This window comes from Tamandua tetradactyla, chromosome 3 (assembly GCF_023851605.1).
Source record: "Tamandua tetradactyla isolate mTamTet1 chromosome 3, mTamTet1.pri, whole genome shotgun sequence".
NCBI lineage: Eukaryota > Metazoa > Chordata > Mammalia > Pilosa > Myrmecophagidae > Tamandua > Tamandua tetradactyla.
The window spans coordinates 80,167,389-80,184,598 of NC_135329.1; the positions used below are offsets into that span (position 1 = coordinate 80,167,389).

The 17,210-nt window shown below is 49.5% G+C and overlaps 2 protein-coding genes and 1 pseudogene across 9 annotated transcripts in view; 1 reads left to right on the forward strand and 2 right to left on the reverse strand.

The window, feature by feature from the left end:
* Positions 1-1,562, reverse strand: part of STK25 (serine/threonine kinase 25) — a 29,456-nt gene extending 27,894 nt beyond the window's left edge. Inside the window, exons 1-2 of one of the 2 annotated variants that reach the window (XM_077153352.1) lie at positions 1,371-1,562; positions 837-970 (exon numbers count right to left, since the gene is read on the reverse strand). In XM_077153352.1, coding sequence (XP_077009467.1) covers positions 837-866 — 30 coding nt within the window. In that variant the 5' untranslated portion in view covers positions 867-970; positions 1,371-1,562. Of the gene's footprint in view, positions 1-836; positions 991-1,370 lie in introns of both variants that reach the window. The other variant, XM_077153353.1, reaches the window with a different exon arrangement.
* A 96-nt stretch (positions 1,563-1,658) lies between these two features.
* On the forward strand, positions 1,659-7,085 carry LOC143677418 (tropomyosin-like; annotated as a pseudogene). The gene is made up of 2 exons (XR_013172597.1): positions 1,659-1,854; positions 2,132-7,085. The product of XR_013172597.1 is annotated as a tropomyosin-like (transcript).
* On the reverse strand, positions 1,977-16,543 carry LOC143677419 (uncharacterized). Of its 6 annotated transcripts, XR_013172600.1 has the most exons (4): positions 16,171-16,543; positions 15,795-16,062; positions 15,498-15,639; positions 15,071-15,307 (listed from the first exon to the last, which is right to left on the reverse strand). XR_013172600.1 is itself a non-coding variant. In XM_077153356.1 (3 exons), exons 1-3 carry the CDS (start codon positions 16,267-16,269, stop codon positions 14,830-14,832), a joined length of 513 nt encoding a protein of 170 aa, XP_077009471.1. In that variant the 5' UTR covers positions 16,270-16,543; the 3' UTR covers positions 1,977-14,829. The 6 variants fall into 6 exon arrangements, 3 of the variants coding, with proteins under 3 accessions (XP_077009471.1, XP_077009470.1, XP_077009472.1); XM_077153356.1 differs by lacking the exons at positions 15,071-15,307; positions 15,498-15,639 and adding an exon at positions 1,977-14,978 and having other exon boundaries at positions 15,795-16,059; XM_077153355.1 differs by lacking the exons at positions 15,071-15,307; positions 15,498-15,639 and adding an exon at positions 1,977-14,978.
* Between the last annotated feature and the right edge of the window lie 667 nt (positions 16,544-17,210).

A 17,210-nucleotide genomic window follows, 5' to 3' on the forward strand; every position in this document is an offset into this window, starting at 1 on the left:
GTTCCCAGCGTTCCCAGACAGCTCCCACCTCCTGCAAGGGCCCTGAGCCTGGAACTGAACTGCACTCCCGCCTCTGCCTCCCATACAGAAGCTCCTGTGGGCGCCCCTGCACCCCTGATGGAGCACTCACGCTGGTGGGATCACGCTCCATTCTCTAAGGGCTGATTCCAATACCCGCCAACAGTCTAAGGCTGCCCCAAGCTCGCATTTACGAACAAAACCAAATGGCTAGATGAAGAGAAACGTGGCAACCAGAAGGGTCCATTCTACTTCACCATCACCTTTAAATCACACCTTTCTTTCAAAGAACAAAAAAATTGGGGGGGGGGGGGGAGCGAGGGAAGGGCGGGTCCAGTGGAAAGCTCCCACCGCGGGACCGGCAGAACCGTTCTCTGAAAACTGCACGGCCCACCTGAGTCCGCAGGTCCTGTCGGGAATCACCTAACGTCTGCAACTGCACACTGCGGTCAGGAGAACCATTAACCAAAGATGAATGCCAGATGTGATCTTCCAGGTGCCCTCCCAACGCCACGGGAATACACCGCACCTTCTGCCTTCCCTAGGCGTGGAGAGGGCCGAGTGAACTCCCCGGCCACATTTCCGAACTCCTTAGCCCGCGGGGATCAGGGTTCTCCCCATGCCTGTCCAGAAGTGCCGGAGCCCAGGCCCGGAGCGCCCCTAACCTTCAAATCTTCCACTCCCGGGTGAAATATAAATTCCTTAGTACAACCAACAACGCGCACCATCTCGATCCGCACCGTTCCTCGTACTCGGCAGCCAAGGCTCTTGTCTCAGGGGGTTCACACCCACATACAACCCAGAAACTTGCTCCTTACCTGGTTGGCAAATCCCCTGAGGTGAGCCATATCCCCCGCGGCGTCACACCATTCGCCTGCAACCCGAGGAGGCCTCCAGATGGCCGTCTGGATGCTCAGGAACCCGGCTCGCTCGCGAGGTTCGCTTCAGTCCACTGTGGCGGGGACAGCAGGCCTGCTCGGGCTTCCCTGGGGTCCCCGTGGCCGGGCCGCGCCCCACAGCCCCACCCGGCCGTCTCCACTCCCCTCCTGCAGACAGTGCCTGCCTCCGCGCCCCCGGCCGGTCCTGCCGAACGCCAAAGCACCCTCCGAGAGCCTCGCCGGCCGCGCACCCCCGGCTGCACGGGCTTCTCCCGCACCGCATCCCCCGGCCCGCCTCACTGCAGGGTCCTCCCTGGGCCCTGCCCGCCCCCGGTACCCGCCCCCCGACTCTCCTCCCACCACGGAGCCAGCCCGGCGGCCTCCCTCCGCCCCGCCCCGCTGCTCCGGGCCCCCCACCCTGTGTTCGGCCCCCTCCCCAACCGCCAGGGGAAGCCCTCGGGGCGGCGCGCCCACCTCCGGGGGGCTCCATCCCGGGCTCCCCCGGCCCGTTCCGCAGCGCCCGCGAAAGCCCCCACCCGCAGCCTCGGTCCGCCTGGGGAAGCCCGGGCCTCTCAGCCCCGAAATAAAGGTAGTTGCGGCGGCGCCGGAGAATGGCCGGCGGCGGGGAGAGATACGCGCGGCGTCGTGGCCCGGCCGCAGTGCTCTCTGGGACACCCAGTTCCACAGCGCGCCCTGCGGCGGGGCGCCGCGGACGGTGGACTACAAGCCCCAGCAGGAGCCGGGGCGGGCGGGTCCGGGAAGGGGTCGTGCGCGAAGGCACGCCCGCGAGGCTCGCTGGGACTTGGAGTCCCTCTTCCTAAGAAGCTCCGGACTCCGTCTCCCGGCAGGCCGCAGGGCAGGCGGCGGCGTCAGGACGGCGGGGGCGTCTCAGCCGGGCCCTCCACCCGCGTCCTGACTGGCGTTTGTCGTTCGCAGGCGCCGTCTGGGCTTCGCCTTGGTAAGCCACGACGGACCCTTCCCGAGCGCAGAGCCAGCCACGCCCTCGTCCCGTCCCCGGTCCCGCCCTGCTGCCCTCCCCGGGCGCCCGCGCCCTGCTAGTTCGCCTCGGGATCCCGATTCCCGCCCGGCCCTCAGCGAGAACCTCTTCCCAGGACGGCCTCAGTATCCTCCCACAACCGGGTTCGCGGCCGCGGCTCCCTCAGACCGCTGAGAGGCCATCCAGTGTGATCGCTTCCCTCTCCTGCCTTGGTTTCTCCATCTTGGTTTCCCTCCAGGACCCACCTGATGGCGCGGGGACACCTGCGGACAAAGCCCGTCGCTGAGGGGCGCTCATGGTCTCATGGGCTGTTGGCGCCCCCAGCTGACGCACCCCTGGCCCTGGACGGTGACCCGCCCTGTCCAGGGGCTCAGGAAGATCTGCGGAAGGGAGGACAGAGTGCGCTTCCCAGACAGGTCGCAGGGCCAGCGGCTGGACGGCCCCAGGGTGCGGACGTCAGGGCAGCCACCACCACTGCCCGCGAAGCCTTGGAGGCCCGCGCCGTGCCCCTGGCAGCGCCTTCCTAGTGCACCCTTGTCCTGTGGAAAAGGCTTGTTTCTTCTGCCTTGGGTGGGCCCTCCAAGACCATCTGGACACCCCGTGCTCCTGCTGTCCCTCAGAACGGAGCTGGTCCTCCTGAGTTACTTCAGTCTCCTAAGTACAGGGGCTTCCTGGCTGTGCATGGAAGGCCCCCTGCGCACCTGTGTGCAGGTCACTCGTGGCCACCTGATCTTTCACGGGTTGTGTTATTTACCGTCAGCTAAGCACTGGCAAGCAGGCTGTGCCTACATCCTCCCCACACAGGGCAGGCATGCAGTGAAAGTTGTGGAGTGAATGTGTGAGTGCAGGAAAGTAATATGTATGAATAACTCCTCTTAGATCCATCAGAGAATTGAGGGCACAGGGCAAACTACCCGAAAAACTGGAGAGAGAGGCAGAAATGTCTCAGCTTATCAAGGGCAGGAACTGCAGCAGAGCCACCCTCAGCAGGACAGCTTACAGGGTAGTTGACTACTTCAGGCCAATGAAGATGGATTAGCATGAGAAAGAAAATTTCCAGGGGGTCCCAGGGAGACCCCTACACTTTCTTGAAGTCTGTCTCTAGGGGTACCACCAAATTACTGCTGTGAAGATGAGAGAAAAAAATCTCCTCATGCTTCCAGCACAAGGGGAAGGGACCATTGTGAATAGTGTCCTTGTTCCCTTATAAATAAATGTCTGTCCCCCGGGGAAACTCTCTTACCAGCACCTCGCCAACACAGGTCTTACCAGAGTTGGACAACCCCCAGAGGGAAATAACCAACTCCAGCCTCATCTAACCTTCTGCAAGCAGGGAAGGAAGGACCCAGAGCTAGTCCACTTTAGCCTTCCTGCTTCACCTAAGGGGTCAAAACAAAACAAAAAATACAGATGAAAAATACTGGGTCACAACCTAGGGTCACAGGCTCACTAAAAGACCAAGACTAACTGTAGGACTCTTCTTGTCCCACATCAGTAGGGCTCCTAGATAAGAACAGGGATTATAGCTGAAAAGAACTCCAGAGTTCTGGCCCTATTTAAGGAGAAATCTCCAAGGAAATACAGAGACATAAACAAGGACCCTAGAGGAAATTTTAGCCTTTGACATCACAGCTACAGCAAACAATAAACACAACCTATCTTCTAGCTTGATACATTTAAAATCCTCAGTTAAAGGCCTATTCACCTCTGTTCCTATTGCCTCATACATCATGTCCAACTTTCAATAAAAAACTACGAGTCATGCCAAAAGGCCAAAAACACAGTCTAAAGAAGCAGAACAAGCATCAAATGAGACTCAAACATGGCAGAGATTTTGGAATAAAGTGGAAATTTAAACTATAATTTATGTGCAGAAAACTCTAGTGGAAAAAAGTGAATGATATGCAAGAACAGATGAGTAATGTAAGCAGAAAGATGCAAACTCTAAAAAAAGAAAATCAAATGCTAGAGAACCGCACTCTGATCAAAATGGCAGAATGAGAAGCTACAGGGCTCTGTGTCCACTACAGGAGATTTGAACAACCAGCAAGAACTGCCCAAAGCAGCTTTCTCAAAACTCCAGAAAACAGTTAAAGGACTGCACTAAAAGAGCAAACACCAAATCAAGAAAAGGGGATCTTAAAACCAGTAGAATCTCGTGGTACCCTGGCTGTCCTCTCTCCACCCTCCCTAGCATGGCCCTGGCCCATGCTCCCACTGTGGATCCCTGGTCTTCGCTCTGGAGGGAGCTGAGTCACCCTTGTGCACATGCTGGGAGCAGGGGGGTCTGGCCCAGTCTCACTGGTGGTGGCCTGAGGGACTCGCTGTCCCAGAACCTGCCCTGTGTGTAGAAGGTGGGTCACAGAGTTCTCCTACAGGGCTGTGGGGACCAGGCCAGTGGCTGCCTGGGGCAGGGGACTGCTCGCTGAACAACACACAGTGCAGGGCCAGGGACTGTGAGGAAACTGTTCCTTAAAGAAGAGGGGACATTCTCAGCCATTTAAACAGAGGGACTCCTAGGGCCATTCACACATGCCTGTGACCTGTGCATATGCTGAAAGGATCAGGGAGGTCCCTACACTTTGGCCTCAAACTATTCTCTAAACTCATTATCTAGGTAAGCTCTGAAAGAGAGCACTCAAGCAAGTCAGTCTGCAAAGACTGGGAAAGGTATTTTCTTTAATTTCTTCCATTTTTTTTTGTTTGTTTATTTTTTGTTTCTTATATTTTGGTTAGCTCCTGGCATTCAAGGAAAGCTCGGATCCAACACTACCTGGATACAAGCTTAAAGAATAGTTGCCTCAGAAAGTAAATTCCAGCAGTAACACACTAAAACATGAAAATGTCCAGGTTTCAACAAAACATTCAAAGAAACAGGAAGCAATGTCCCAGGCAAAGGAGAAGATTAAAGTGCTGGAGACCAACAATGAGGAGGACCAGACCTGGTACATACCAGACGAAGACTTAAAAAAAAAAAAAAGAAAAAAAGTTCTAGTGAGAAGCGGCTGCAAAACCGAGCACAGGAGGCAGGAAGCCTAGTGCAAGCAGTAGTTGGGCACCATGGCGGGGATCACCACCATCGAGGAATTGAAGTGCAAGATCTACGTTCTATAGCAGCAGGTCAGTGATGCTGAGGAGAGAGCCGAGCACCTCCAGCGGGAAGTGGAGGGAGGAAGGGAGGCCGGGGAACAGGCTGTGGCTGAAGTGGCCTCCTTGAACTGAAGGATCCAACTGGTTGAAGAAGAGCTAGACTGCTGAGCGCCTGGCCACTACCCTGCAAAAGCTGGGGAAGCAGAGAAAACTGCTGAGGAGTACGAGAGAAGTATGAAGGTTATTGAAAACTGGGCTTTAAAAGATGGAACTCCAGGAAATTCAACTCAAAGAAGCTAAGCACATCACAGAAGAGGCAGATCGGAAGTACGAGGAGGTGGCTCGTAAGTTGCTGATTATTGAAGAGGATTTGGAACGCACTGAGTAAGGAGCTGAGCTGGCAGAGTCCCGTTGCCAAGACATGAATGAGCAGATCGGCCTGATGGACCAGAACCTGAAATGTCTGAGTGCTGCTGAAGAAAAGTACTCTCAAGAAGAAGACAAATATGAAGAAGAGATAAAGATTCTTACTGATAAACTTAAGGAGGTAGAGCGAGTTTGCTGAGAGATCAGTAGCCAAGCTGGAAAAGACAATTAATGATTTGGAAGATAAACTGAAAACCACCGAAGAGGAGCATCTCTGTACACAGAGAATGCTGGACCAGACTCTGCTTGACCTGAATGAGATGTAGAACACCCCAGTACCACACTGCTGCTGCTCCTCCCTTTGACCCTGACTCCACCTGAGGCCAGCCTGCCCGAAGCTGATCTTTAAACTGAGAGGTGATCTTTCACTGGAAGACTGCTTTCTCCTCTCACTGTCCACCGCCACACCCATTCACCTACCCACTCTGGCCCCGTGTCTTTTTCACCAAACTGTCCCTGCCTCTCTTCCAGAGACTGCAGCTGAGCAAGGGCTGAGCAACTTTGGGAACAACATTTAAGGGAATGGGAGCACAATGCAAATGTCTTTAAAAGCATGTTGGGATGTATATGTATTGTAATTGCCCTTTTTGTTGTTGTAGCAACTGTTTGTAAGACATTCCAAATAATTCCATAGCTCTGAAGCAGTAATCTAATCCCTGTCTCAGTTTTAGAAGGTAGCTTTACAGCTTCATACATATTGCTCTCTCCAAAGAGGAGGGAAATATGTATGGGCCTGCCTCACTGAGAACCAAATATAGTTCAGGGAAAGGAATGAGGTTTCTATTGAGGGAAACTTCATTGCTCTATGCAAACCACCAGCCAACCCAGAAAGGTGATTCTAGGCGTTAGCCTGAAGAAGAAAAAATAAAAAGTGCTGTTGAAGTTTTTAGCTTTAAGGTATCCTTTAGGGCAAATTTGTTCCTTTGAAGGACTGTTGGCTTTTTAGGCCATTGGCAGCTCCATATGAATTTGATGATCAGCTTTCCCGTATCTGCAAACAAGGCTGTTGGAACTTTGATAGAGATTACATTGAGATCACATTAGGCAGAATAGACATCTGTAGTTAAGTCTTCTAGTCCATGAACATGGGATGTCTTTCCACTTATTTAGGTTTTCCTTAATTTCGTTCAGCAGTGTTTTGTAGTTCTCAGTGTACAAGTCTTTCACCTCCTGTTTTGGTTTGTTAAAGCTGCTGGAATGCAATATCCATGAAATGGACTGATTTTTTAAAAAGGTAATTTATTAAGTTGCTATGAAAATGCCCAAACTAAGGCAACCAGAGAGGGAAACATTGACTCAAGAAAGGGCCAATGACGTTTGGGGTTTCTCTGTCAGCTGGGAAGGCGCATAGCTAATTTCCTCTCCTGGCAACTTCCCCAGGGGCTTTTTCCTTCTGCATCTCCAAAGGTCTCTGGCTGTTTGAGTGCTGAACCTTTTTCAAAATGTTTCCCTCTTAAAGAACTCCAGTAAGTGACCTACCTTGAATGGGTGGAGACACGTCTCCACGAAACCACCTAATCAGAAGGTCCCACCCACAGCTGTATATGACACATCTCCTCAGAAACAACTGAGTCGAAAAGACCCCACCTATGACAGGTTCAGGTGCCAACCTGGCCAGGTGACAATGCCCTGCTATTCTGTGGCTATGGACTTAAATCATCAGCACGTGAAACTCATCTATGGCTCACTACATCTGCCATCGGCCAAGGGGTGGGGGGTGGGGGTGCCTTCCGCAATAAGTGATGCTTCATTTAACTAGCTGGAGGCTTAAAAGAGAGAGGTCAGAAGAGAGCTCACCTCATTTCAGCACTCACAGCTCGGCCCTGACTACTGGAGCTGCAGAAAGGAATCACCCTGGGGAAAGCTACTGGAACCCAGAAGCTGGGAGCAGACGGCCAGCAGACGTCACTGTGTGCCTTCCCATGTGACAGAGAAACCCAGCTTCCTTCCCCCTGAAGAACTACAAACTTGTAACTAAATTAATCCCTTTACTAAAAGTTGATCCATGTCTGGTATGTTGCATTCTGGCAGCTTTAGCAAACTAAACCACCACCCAATAATATTGAACGAGGATTAAGGAACATGGATTTTCTGGGGTATACAACAGTTTCAAACCAGCACACTTCCTTGGTTATATTTTTTCCTGGATATCTTACTCATGTAGTTGCTTTTGTAAATGGAACTGTTTTCTTAATTTCCTTTTCAGGCTGTTCACTGGTGGTGTATAGAAACACAACTGACTTCCATGTGTTTATCCTGTATCCTTCAACTTTGCTGAATTTATTAGTTCTAGTAGTTTTCTTGAAGATTTTCTAGATATTCAATCTATCAGATCATGCCATCTGTGAACAGGGATAATTTGACTTCTTCCTTTCCAATTTGGATGTTTTCTTTCTTTCTCTTGCCTTTCTACTGTAGCTAGAACTTCCAGTGCAATGTTGAATTACTGTGGTGGCAGTGGGTGTCCTCATCTTGCTCCTGATCTTAGAGAAGAAGCTTTCAGGCTTTCACCATTGAGTATATTAGCTATGGGCTTTGCAAATATGCCCCTTTTAACTTGAGGGTGTTTCCTTCCATTTCTAGTTTTCCTAGTGTATTTATCAAGAAAGGGTACTGGTTTCTGTATCCATTGAGTTGATCATGGGTTGTTTTTCCTTTATTAATTTGGTGTATTACATTAATTTTCTTCTGTTGAACCATCCTTGCTTTCTGGGAGTAAATCTCACTTTGTCATGGGATATAATCCTAACATATTGTTGGATTTGGTTTGCCGGTCTTTTATTGGGGAATTCTGTATCTATATGCCATATATATATATGGCTTTGGTACGAAGGTAATGTTGGCCTCATAGAATGAGTTAGGAAGTAATCCCTCCTCTTCTCTTATTTTGGAAGAGTTTGAAAAGGATTGGTGTTAAATCTGCTTTACGTGATTTCAGTCTTTTTAAATTTGTTGAGACTTGCTTTGTGACCCAGCATATGGTCTATCTTTGAGAATGATCCATGAGCACTTGAGAAAAAGGTGTATCCTGCTGTTCTGGGGTGTAATGTCCTATAAATGTTAAGTCCAGCTCATTTATTGTAATATTCAAATTCTCTGTTTCTTTATTGATCCTCTGCTAGATGTTCTGTCCATTGATGAGAGTGGGGAATTGAAGTCTCCAACTATTATGGTAGATGTGTCTATTTCCCTTTCAAGTGTTTGCAGTGTTTGCCTCATGTATTTTGGGGCATTCTGGTTCAGTGCATAGATATTTATGATTGTTATGTCTTCTTATTGAATTGTTCCTTTTATTAGTACATAGTATCCTTCTTTGTCTCTTTTAAATGTTTTACATTTGAAGTCTAATTTGTTGGATATTAGTATAGCTACTCCTGCTCTTTTCAGGTTGTTATTTGCACAAAATATATTTTCCCAACCTTTCACTTTCAACCTGTTTATCTTTGGGTCTAAAATGTGTTTCCTGTAGACAGCATAAAGAAGGATCCTGTTTTTTTTAATCCATTCTGCCAGTCTATGTCTTTTGATTGGGGAGTTCAATCCATTAACATTTAGTGTTATTACTGTACGGGTAGTACTTTCTTCTACCATTTTGCCTTTTGGATTTTATGTCATATCTAATTTTCCTTCTTTCTACACTCTTTTCCACACCTCTGTCTTTTGTGTTTTCATATCTGTCTCTAGTGCTCCCTTTAGTATTTCTTGCAGAACTGGTCTCTTGGTCACAAATTCTCTCAGTGATTTTTTGTCTAAAAATGTTTTAATTTCTCCCTCATTTTTGAAGGACAATTTTGCTGGGTATAGAATTCTTGGTTGGCAGTTTTTCTCTTTTAGTAATTTAAATATATCATCCCACTGTCTTCTCGCCTCCATGGTTTCTGCTGAGAAATCTACACATAGTCTTATTGGGTTTCCCTTGTATGTGATGGATTGCTTTTCTCTTGCTGCTTTCAAGATCCTCTCTTTCTCTTTGACCTCTGACACTCTAACTAGTAAGTATCTTGGAGAACGCCTATTTGGGTCTAATCTCTTTGGGGTGCGCTGCACTTCTTGGATCTGTAATTTTAGGTCTTTCATAAGAGTTGGGAAATTTTCAGTGATAATTTCTTCCATTAGTTTTTCTCCTTCTTTTCCCTTCTCTTCTCCTTCTGGGACACCCACAACCCGTATATTTGTGTGCTTCATATTATCATTCAATTCCCTGAGTCCCTGCTCATATTTTTCCATTTTTTTCCCTATAGTTTCTGTTTCTTGTCGGATTTCAGATGTTCCATCCTCCAGTTCACTAATCCTAACCTCTGTCTCTTGAAATCTACCATTGTAGATTTCCATTTTTTTTTCATCTCTTCTACTGTACCTTTCATTCCCATAAGTTCTGCGATTTTTTTCAGACTTTCCATTTCTTCTTTTTGGTCATTCCTTGCCTTCTTCATATCCTCCCTCAATTCATTGATTTGGTTTTTGGTGAGGTTTTCCATGTCTGTTCGTATATTCTGAATTAATTGTTTCAGCTCCTGTATCTCATTTGAACTATTGGTTTGTTCCTTTGACTGGGCCATATCTTCAGTTTTCCTGGTGTGATTTATTATTTTTTGCGGGCGTCTAGATATTTAATTACCTTTATTAGTTTATTCTGGAGATTGCTTTCACTTCTCTTACCTAGGGTTTTCTTGCTAAACGAATTTGTTGTCTATCTGTTCTTTGACCTTCAGTTCAGCTTTTTCTGGACCTCTAGCTTAGGTTTTGTTCAACAGAGGATAATTTTTCAGTTCTTGTTTTCTTGTTTCTTCCCCTGCTTGTATGGTGCCTTTTCCCTCCCCACCCTTAGGAGGGTCTACGTAGGTATTATAGACCCCAGCTGGGTTTTCCCGGACTAAACTGGCCTCCTATCAGGGGGAAGGAGCCACCTGCATCAGTCTTCCCTGAGGGCGAGACCCAGCAGGTTGAAAGACTTTCCTGTGAAGTCTCTGGGCTCTGTTTTTCTTATCCTGCCCAGTATGTGGTGCTTGTCTGACTGCAGGTCCCACCAGCAAAAGATGTCGCAGCACCTTTAGCTTTGGCTGGGGGCGTGGTGGAGACAGAGGAGAGGTTGTAGGCTGGTTTTAATGGCTTCAAATAGCGAAGCCCTGGTGTCTGAATTCCTTGAGAGAGGGATTCCACCTGAGTTGGGCTTCACCCCCTCCCCTGGGGAAGGCGCAGGCTGGAGACAAGCCCTGAAAGCAGCCCGTTTCTGCCTATACCTGGGGCAGTTGCAGCCTGCCCAATGAGCGACCTCCGCCTTGACCAGGTTCACCTGAGCTGGGGGCCTATTTTTAGCAGTCAGAATTTGTTAATTAATTCCACAATTGGTGTTTAATTGTGCTCAGTCCCTGCTGCTGGCAAATTTCCTTTCCTTTCCTTTCCCCTCTGGGAAGCAGCCTGTGGGGGTGGGGCGCCGGCCGCGGCAGCTTGGGGAACTCATGGTACTGGGGGAGCTCGCAGCCGGTTCAGCTGGTCCAGACTGGGGTATGCTGTGTATCTGGTCACTGATGTGGCTCCGGGAGCTGTTCTGTACTGTTTCTGGTTATTTAGTAGTTGTTCTGGAGGACGAACTAAAACGCGCACATTGCTGAGCCGCCATATTGGCCACACACACCCCTAAATCTGCTTTAAATGTTCAGTAGAATTCAGCAGTCAAACCATCTAGTCCTGGACTTTTCTTTGTTGGGAGGCTTCTGGTTACTGATTCAATCTCTGTACTTGTTACAGGTCTGTTGAGATTTTTTATTTACTCTTGTACCAGCTTAGACAATTTGCATGTTTCTGGGAATTGCCCATTTTCATCTAGTTTTTCTAACTCGCTGGCATATAATTGTTCATAGTACCCTCTTATAATCCTTTTTAATTCTGTAAGGTTGATAGTAATGTCCCCACTCTCATTCCTGATTTGTTATTTATATCCTCTCTTTCTTTGTCATTCTGGCTAAAAAGATGCCAATTTTGTTGATATTTTCCAAAACCAACTTCTGGTTTTGTTGATTCTATATATTGTTTCTCGGTTCTGTATATCATTTTATTTACTATTTATTTCTCCTACTAACTTTGGGTTTAGTTTGCTCTTCTTGTGCTAGTTCCTTTAGATGTGAAATTAGGCCATTTGATTTGTGATCTTTCTTCTTTTATTTTTTTTTTAAACATAGACATTTAGAGCTATAAATTTCCCCTCTGAGTACTGCCTTGGCTGCATAACTTGTTTTAATATGTAGTGTTTTTCTTTTCACTAATCTCAAGATGTTTCCTAATTTCCCTTTTGAATTCTTCTTTGACCCACTGGTTGTTAAACAGCATATTAAACAGCATATTGTTTAATTCTGACATACTTCTAAATTTTCCAATTTTCCTTCTGTTATTGATTTCTAGCTTCACTCCACTGTGGTCTGTTTCAGTTTCCTAATGCTGCCAGAGTGCAGATCAGAAATGGATTGGCTTTTACAAAGGGAATTTATTTGGTTACATATTTACAGTCCTAAGGCCATGAAAATGTCGAAATTAAGGCATCAACAAGATGATGCCCAGCCTCTGAAGAAAGGCTGCTGGCATCTGGAACCCCCCTGTCAGTTGGGAAGGCACATGGCCGGCGTCTGCTGGTCCTTAATCCCAGTTTGTTGCTTTCAGCTTCTGATTCCAGGGTCCTCCCCTAACGTCTGCTGGGGCAAACTCTGGATTTCATCTCTTAGTTTAGCATTTCCTGGGACATCTTTTCTGTCTTCAAGCTTCCGTGCTTTCTCCAAAATGTCCTCTTCTGAAAGGACTCTAGTAAACAGATTAACACCCACCTCAAATGGGTGGGGCCACACCTCCACAGAAACAACCGAATCAAAAGGTCCCACCCAAATCTACCCCCATGAGATTGGATTAAAAGAACATGGCTTTTCTGGGGATGCAAAACAATTTCAAATCAACACATGGTCCAAAAATATATTTTGCATGATTTCAGTATTTTTAAATTTACTAAGACTTGATTTGTGGCCTAATGTGGTTTATCCTGGATGTTCCAAGGTACTTGAGAAATGTATTCTGTTGTATGATGACATGTTCTGTCTATGACCATTAGATCCAACCGGGTAATAGTGTTATTCAAGCTCTCTATTCCTTCTTCATCTCCTGCTTATATGTTCCATCAACTATCGGAAGTAGGTGTTGAAGTCTCTGCTATTGCAGAACTGTCTACTTCTCCCTTCAGTTCTGTCCTATTTGCTTCATGTGTTTTGGGGCTCTCTTGTGAAGTGTGTGTTCGTTAATAATTGTGATATCTTCTTGCTGGACTGAATCTTTTCTCAATATTTAATATCCTTTGTCTTCTCTGATCTTTTTAGAATGAATTACTGCATTTTTTTTTTGTATTTATTTGCTTTTTTCTGGTGCCCCAATTTGATTTCCTTTTTCTCTCTTTTTCTATTTTTATTCATTTTCTTAGTGGTTACTCAGTAATTACAGTGAGCATCTTGAACTAGTAACACCCTCCTTCCACTAGTGCCAGCCTGGTTTCAGACTACACCAGCTCTCCACTCCTATTTATTGCCCTCCCTCCCCCTTTACATCTGTATTGTCTAAGACCATATCTTTGTAGTCTGCCAATTAACATAGGTTCTAAGTGTTATTTTATACATTTTCTATAAGGAGGAAAAAGACAATTACAATTCCAAAAGTACAATGATAACAGGATTTTGTATTTGCCTAGGAAAGTACTTTTAAACCCTATTAATTAGGGTTCTCTAGAGAAACAGAATCAACAGGGAATGCTCGCAAATATAAAATTTATAAAAGTGTCTCACATGACCACGGGAACACAGAGTCCAAAACCCACAGGGCAGACTGTGAAGCCGACGATTCTGATGGAGGGTCTGGACGAACTCCACAGGAGAGGCTCGCTGGCTGAAGCAGGAAGAGCCTGTCTCCTCTAAATCCTCCTTAAAAGGCTTTCAGTGATTAGATTAAGCATCACTCATTGAAGAAGACACTCCCCTTGGCTGATTACAAATGGAATCAGCTGTGGATGCAGTTGACGTGATCACAATTTTAGTCTATGAAATGTCCTCATCGCAACAGACAGGGCAGCACTTGCCCAACCAGATAAACAGGCACCACTACCTGGCCAAGGTGACACATGAACTTGACCATGACACCAACATTTTTTATTTCTTCAGGTGGCTTTGAGTTGCTGTGTCCTTTGTTTCAGCCTGAAGGACTCCCTTAGCATTTCTTATAGAGCAGGTCTTCTGCTAATGAACTTTCAGCTTCTGTTCATCTGTAAATGTCTTAATTTCTTCCTTATTTTTGAAAGGTAATCTTGCCAGATACAGAATTCTTGGTTGATGGTTTTTTCTTTAAGGAGGTGAAATATACCATCCTACTGTTTTCTGGCCTCCATGGATTCTGATGAAAATTCTACTCTTAATCTCTTGGGGATCCCTTGTATGTCATTATCTCTGGCTGCTTCCAGCCTCCTCCCCTTGTCTCCGGATTTTTGTGTTTCACTATTACTGTGTCTGGTGAGGACCTGAGCATCTGTCCTGCTTGGAGGCCACTGAGCTTCCACCTTGTGGTGGTCACGTCTTTCATCAGATTGGACTGTGGGCCATCATGTCTCCAAACCCCTTCTCTGCCCCTTTCTCTCTCTCTGTCCCCACAACTCCCAGGAAGTGTACATGGCCACGCCCAACGGTGCCCCACGGGCCCCTGAGACTCGGTTTGTTTCTTGTCATGATGCTCCTCACACTGAATAGTTTCCATGGTCTTGTCTTCAAGTTTGGAAGACAAACTGGAACCAGCTTTGAGGTGTGCCCCACCCCCACCCCAAAGGTCACCGGAATGGCCCTAGTGCCTCTAGCGGGGCCTCAGTGTGGAAAGTAAATAAGCACCACAGCCTTTGTGTCCAAAACCAACCTGGCCAAGGAAAAGGAACGCTGTGTAAGCGCCACGTGGGCCCCACAGGGCTTGGAAGCCGGGGCCCCTCTCTTCACTGCCATCAAGGCTGGTCGAGGTGTGGCTTTTCTCACCCCTCTGTTACCTTGCTCTCAGCTGCCCACACCCCCAACAAGGGCCGTCCTGATTGCCCCCCACCCACACACGACAGCAGGGATCCTTCATCCCTCACCCTCATTCCCCTCTGGACACTGGCTCAACCACAGGAGACAAACGTCTCTGCCCATGACCTGGAACAGATGCCCCTGGTGACCAGCTGCCCCCGGTGTCATGTAGATGGACATATCCATCTCTGCGACACCCCAGCTTCCTCCACCTCACTTACCGTGGAAACGTGCGCCACTTCCCCTGGCCTCAAAGCTGCACAAGGGTCTTCTTCAGTGCCCCAGGCCCCCTGTGCTGGTGCTGTAGTTGCTCCCGGTGCTCTGGTGGGACCTTGTTATTAGCAGCACGTCCTCATGCTGCGGGCAGGCCTCCTGAGTGTCCCCACATGGCCTCGGGCTGGGCGGGGACAGCAGCCAGCACCACCCCAGGAAGGCGGCGGATCCCAGGCAGCCCCTGCAGGCAGCCCCTGCAGGCAGCAGCCCCTGCTCCGTCCAGTCCTCCTGGAAGAAGGATGGGCAGCCTGTCGCCAGCATGACCACGTGAGGGACTTCTGGACATTTTTAGCTCTGACAGAATTTTCAGACCCTGGGTATCTTCTTCCCGGCTTTTATTGGTCTTTTGGGAAACATGTAGGAATTCCAGCACCACGCACGGTTAAACAGCGGCTTGCTGCATCTCACGTGACTTGCAGCTGCAGTTCTGACCTGCTCTCTCTCGTGTCCATTCCCAGTTGGAGAAGAAGCAGGCCCTCACCCCCTTCCAGCCTCAGATAACAGATGACTATGGCTTGGATAACTTTGACACGCAGTTCACCAGTGAGCCTGTGCAGCTGACCCCGGACGACAAGTGAGTCCGGCCGCACAGCCGCAGCCCCTCCCGGCCCGCGCCACCCGCCGGGTCCCTCCCGTGGGTGCAGTGTGCGGCGTGTCAGTGAGCTGAGAGCCCACGGTGCCTCCCCCTCCCCCCTTAGGAACATCATCAAGCGGATAGACCAGTCCGAGTTCGAGGGCTTCGAGTACATCAACCTGGTGCTGCTGTCCACGGAGGAGTCCGTGTGAGGTCCAGTGGGACAGACGTGCGGGCAGCTCTGCAGCTTTACCCTTCACCGTGGCATGTGCATGCCAGGCCAGGCACTAGGCAGGCGGGCCGGCCGGACGCTCACTGCCACAGGGAGGAGGCCCCGCTGGGTTCGGGCGGGCTTCACACCCAGGAACCCACCCCGCGTCAGGGAGAGGACGCCCGCGGCCCGGAGGCAGGACTCGCGGTGCCAGGGCGCACCAGGGTTACCGTGTAATGTCCTAAGGAATAAAGTGTACCTATGTCGAAGCTTCCTTTCGATGCCTTTTTTCCGCAAGTGTCCCTGTTGATGAGCCCGCAGCAGCCGGGTCCGATGAGCGAGCAGTCGGGATGTAGGCTGGGGGACAGGAGCCTAAGTGCCTGAGGGGACACGTGCAGCGAAGGAGTCTCGTGGATGCGGGGCGCTTCCCAGGCCCGGTAAGTCCCCGTGGTGGCTCCTCGCCAAGCGCCTCCCTCGCTGCCGGCCAGGGCTGCACCAGGAGTTGGCGCGGGGACGTCGACGTGCTGCTTCACCAAAGCACCGGAAACCAAAAAGAGAAAACTGATGCTAAAGCTGCACAAAATATATTTCTGAAAACACTAAGCAGTACCTACGTGATGTCTTATGTTACATACCAGATCCTGTTGGATGTTGTCGCGAGTGGTGCAGCACCAGAATCCGAGCTCGGGAGGGGCCGTGACAGGCCCGGCTTCCACGCAAAGGTGACTCCCCATCGCAGCTGCATTTCCTGAGGGAGCTCATCCCCTGCCTCTGGCACCCGCGTGGGGCCGCAAGCCACTTAGGTCAGGGACGGCTTGGCGTGGCCAGCCCGTGGGGTTCCAGATGGAGGTCCCTTCAGCGCGGGTGGGAGGGGCTCACCTGGGAGGGGCCGCCCCACACGCAGCCCATGCTCAGCTTCTGGGCCTGGCCCCACTGGCAGCCAGTGGCAGGCGGGAGATGAGGTGAGGACGCGGGCACCGCACCACCGTGCCACAGACAGAGCCAGCCGAGAGACCCCCTCCAAGCCAGGCTTCTGGCAGGGAGGCGTGTTTACCAGCCCTCCTCATCTTAACCAACGTGCTTGCCACCACGCCCAGAGAACCCCACATTGGCACTGAGAGGTGACTGGCTCTCACGAGGGTGTCAAAGCCCAGCCTGGGGGCGTCTGGGGGACCCGAGGCCCCAGAGTGCAGTCCCTTCGGCTGGTGGCCGGCAAAGGGCGCAGAGCCCGGGGCGTCTGCTCGGGGAACACGTGCAAACAGAAGGCGCTTACCTACAAGCTGCTCGTGTACACACGTGGGACTCATGCTCTCTTCACCGTGGGGGGATTTTTACATGAAGACATTTGTTTTATAAATTAAAGAAACTGAATGATGTAATTATACATGGTTTGAAAATAAGAAATCCTCACACTGGCAACTAGCTGCAGACCAGTCTGTCTCTGCAGTCCTCGAAGTCTGGGGCGAGGGGTCCCCTCCGTGGGGAGGGCGCCGAGCTCAGTGGGTGAGGGGGCGAGGGGCGCCTCTACTAAAGCTCCCTGCAACACCTGTGCTGCCGCCACAGGCACAACGGGAGGCCTCTCCGTAAGGCAAAGGTTTGGAAGCTGTTTTGGGAGGACGCGTTAACCTTGGCTTTCCACATTATGCCTGGTCTCCCGCCCCTACCAGGTCTAAAG

What these genes read in the sequence shown, in the direction of transcription:
- LOC143677419 (XM_077153355.1), bottom strand. Translation starts at nt 16,269, where the DNA reads ATGGGGAGTCACCTTTGCGTGGAAGCCGGGCCTGTCACGGCCCCTCCC. An exon ending in ACAACATCCAACAGGATCTG is followed by an intron (nt 16,063 to 16,170) that starts GTATGTAACATA and finishes GCTTTGGTGAAG; the next exon opens with CAGCACGTCGACGTCCCCGC. An exon ending in GAAAGGAAGCTTCGACATAG is followed by an intron (nt 14,979 to 15,794) that starts GTACACTTTATT and finishes TCCTTCTTCCAG; the next exon opens with GAGGACTGGACGGAGCAGGG.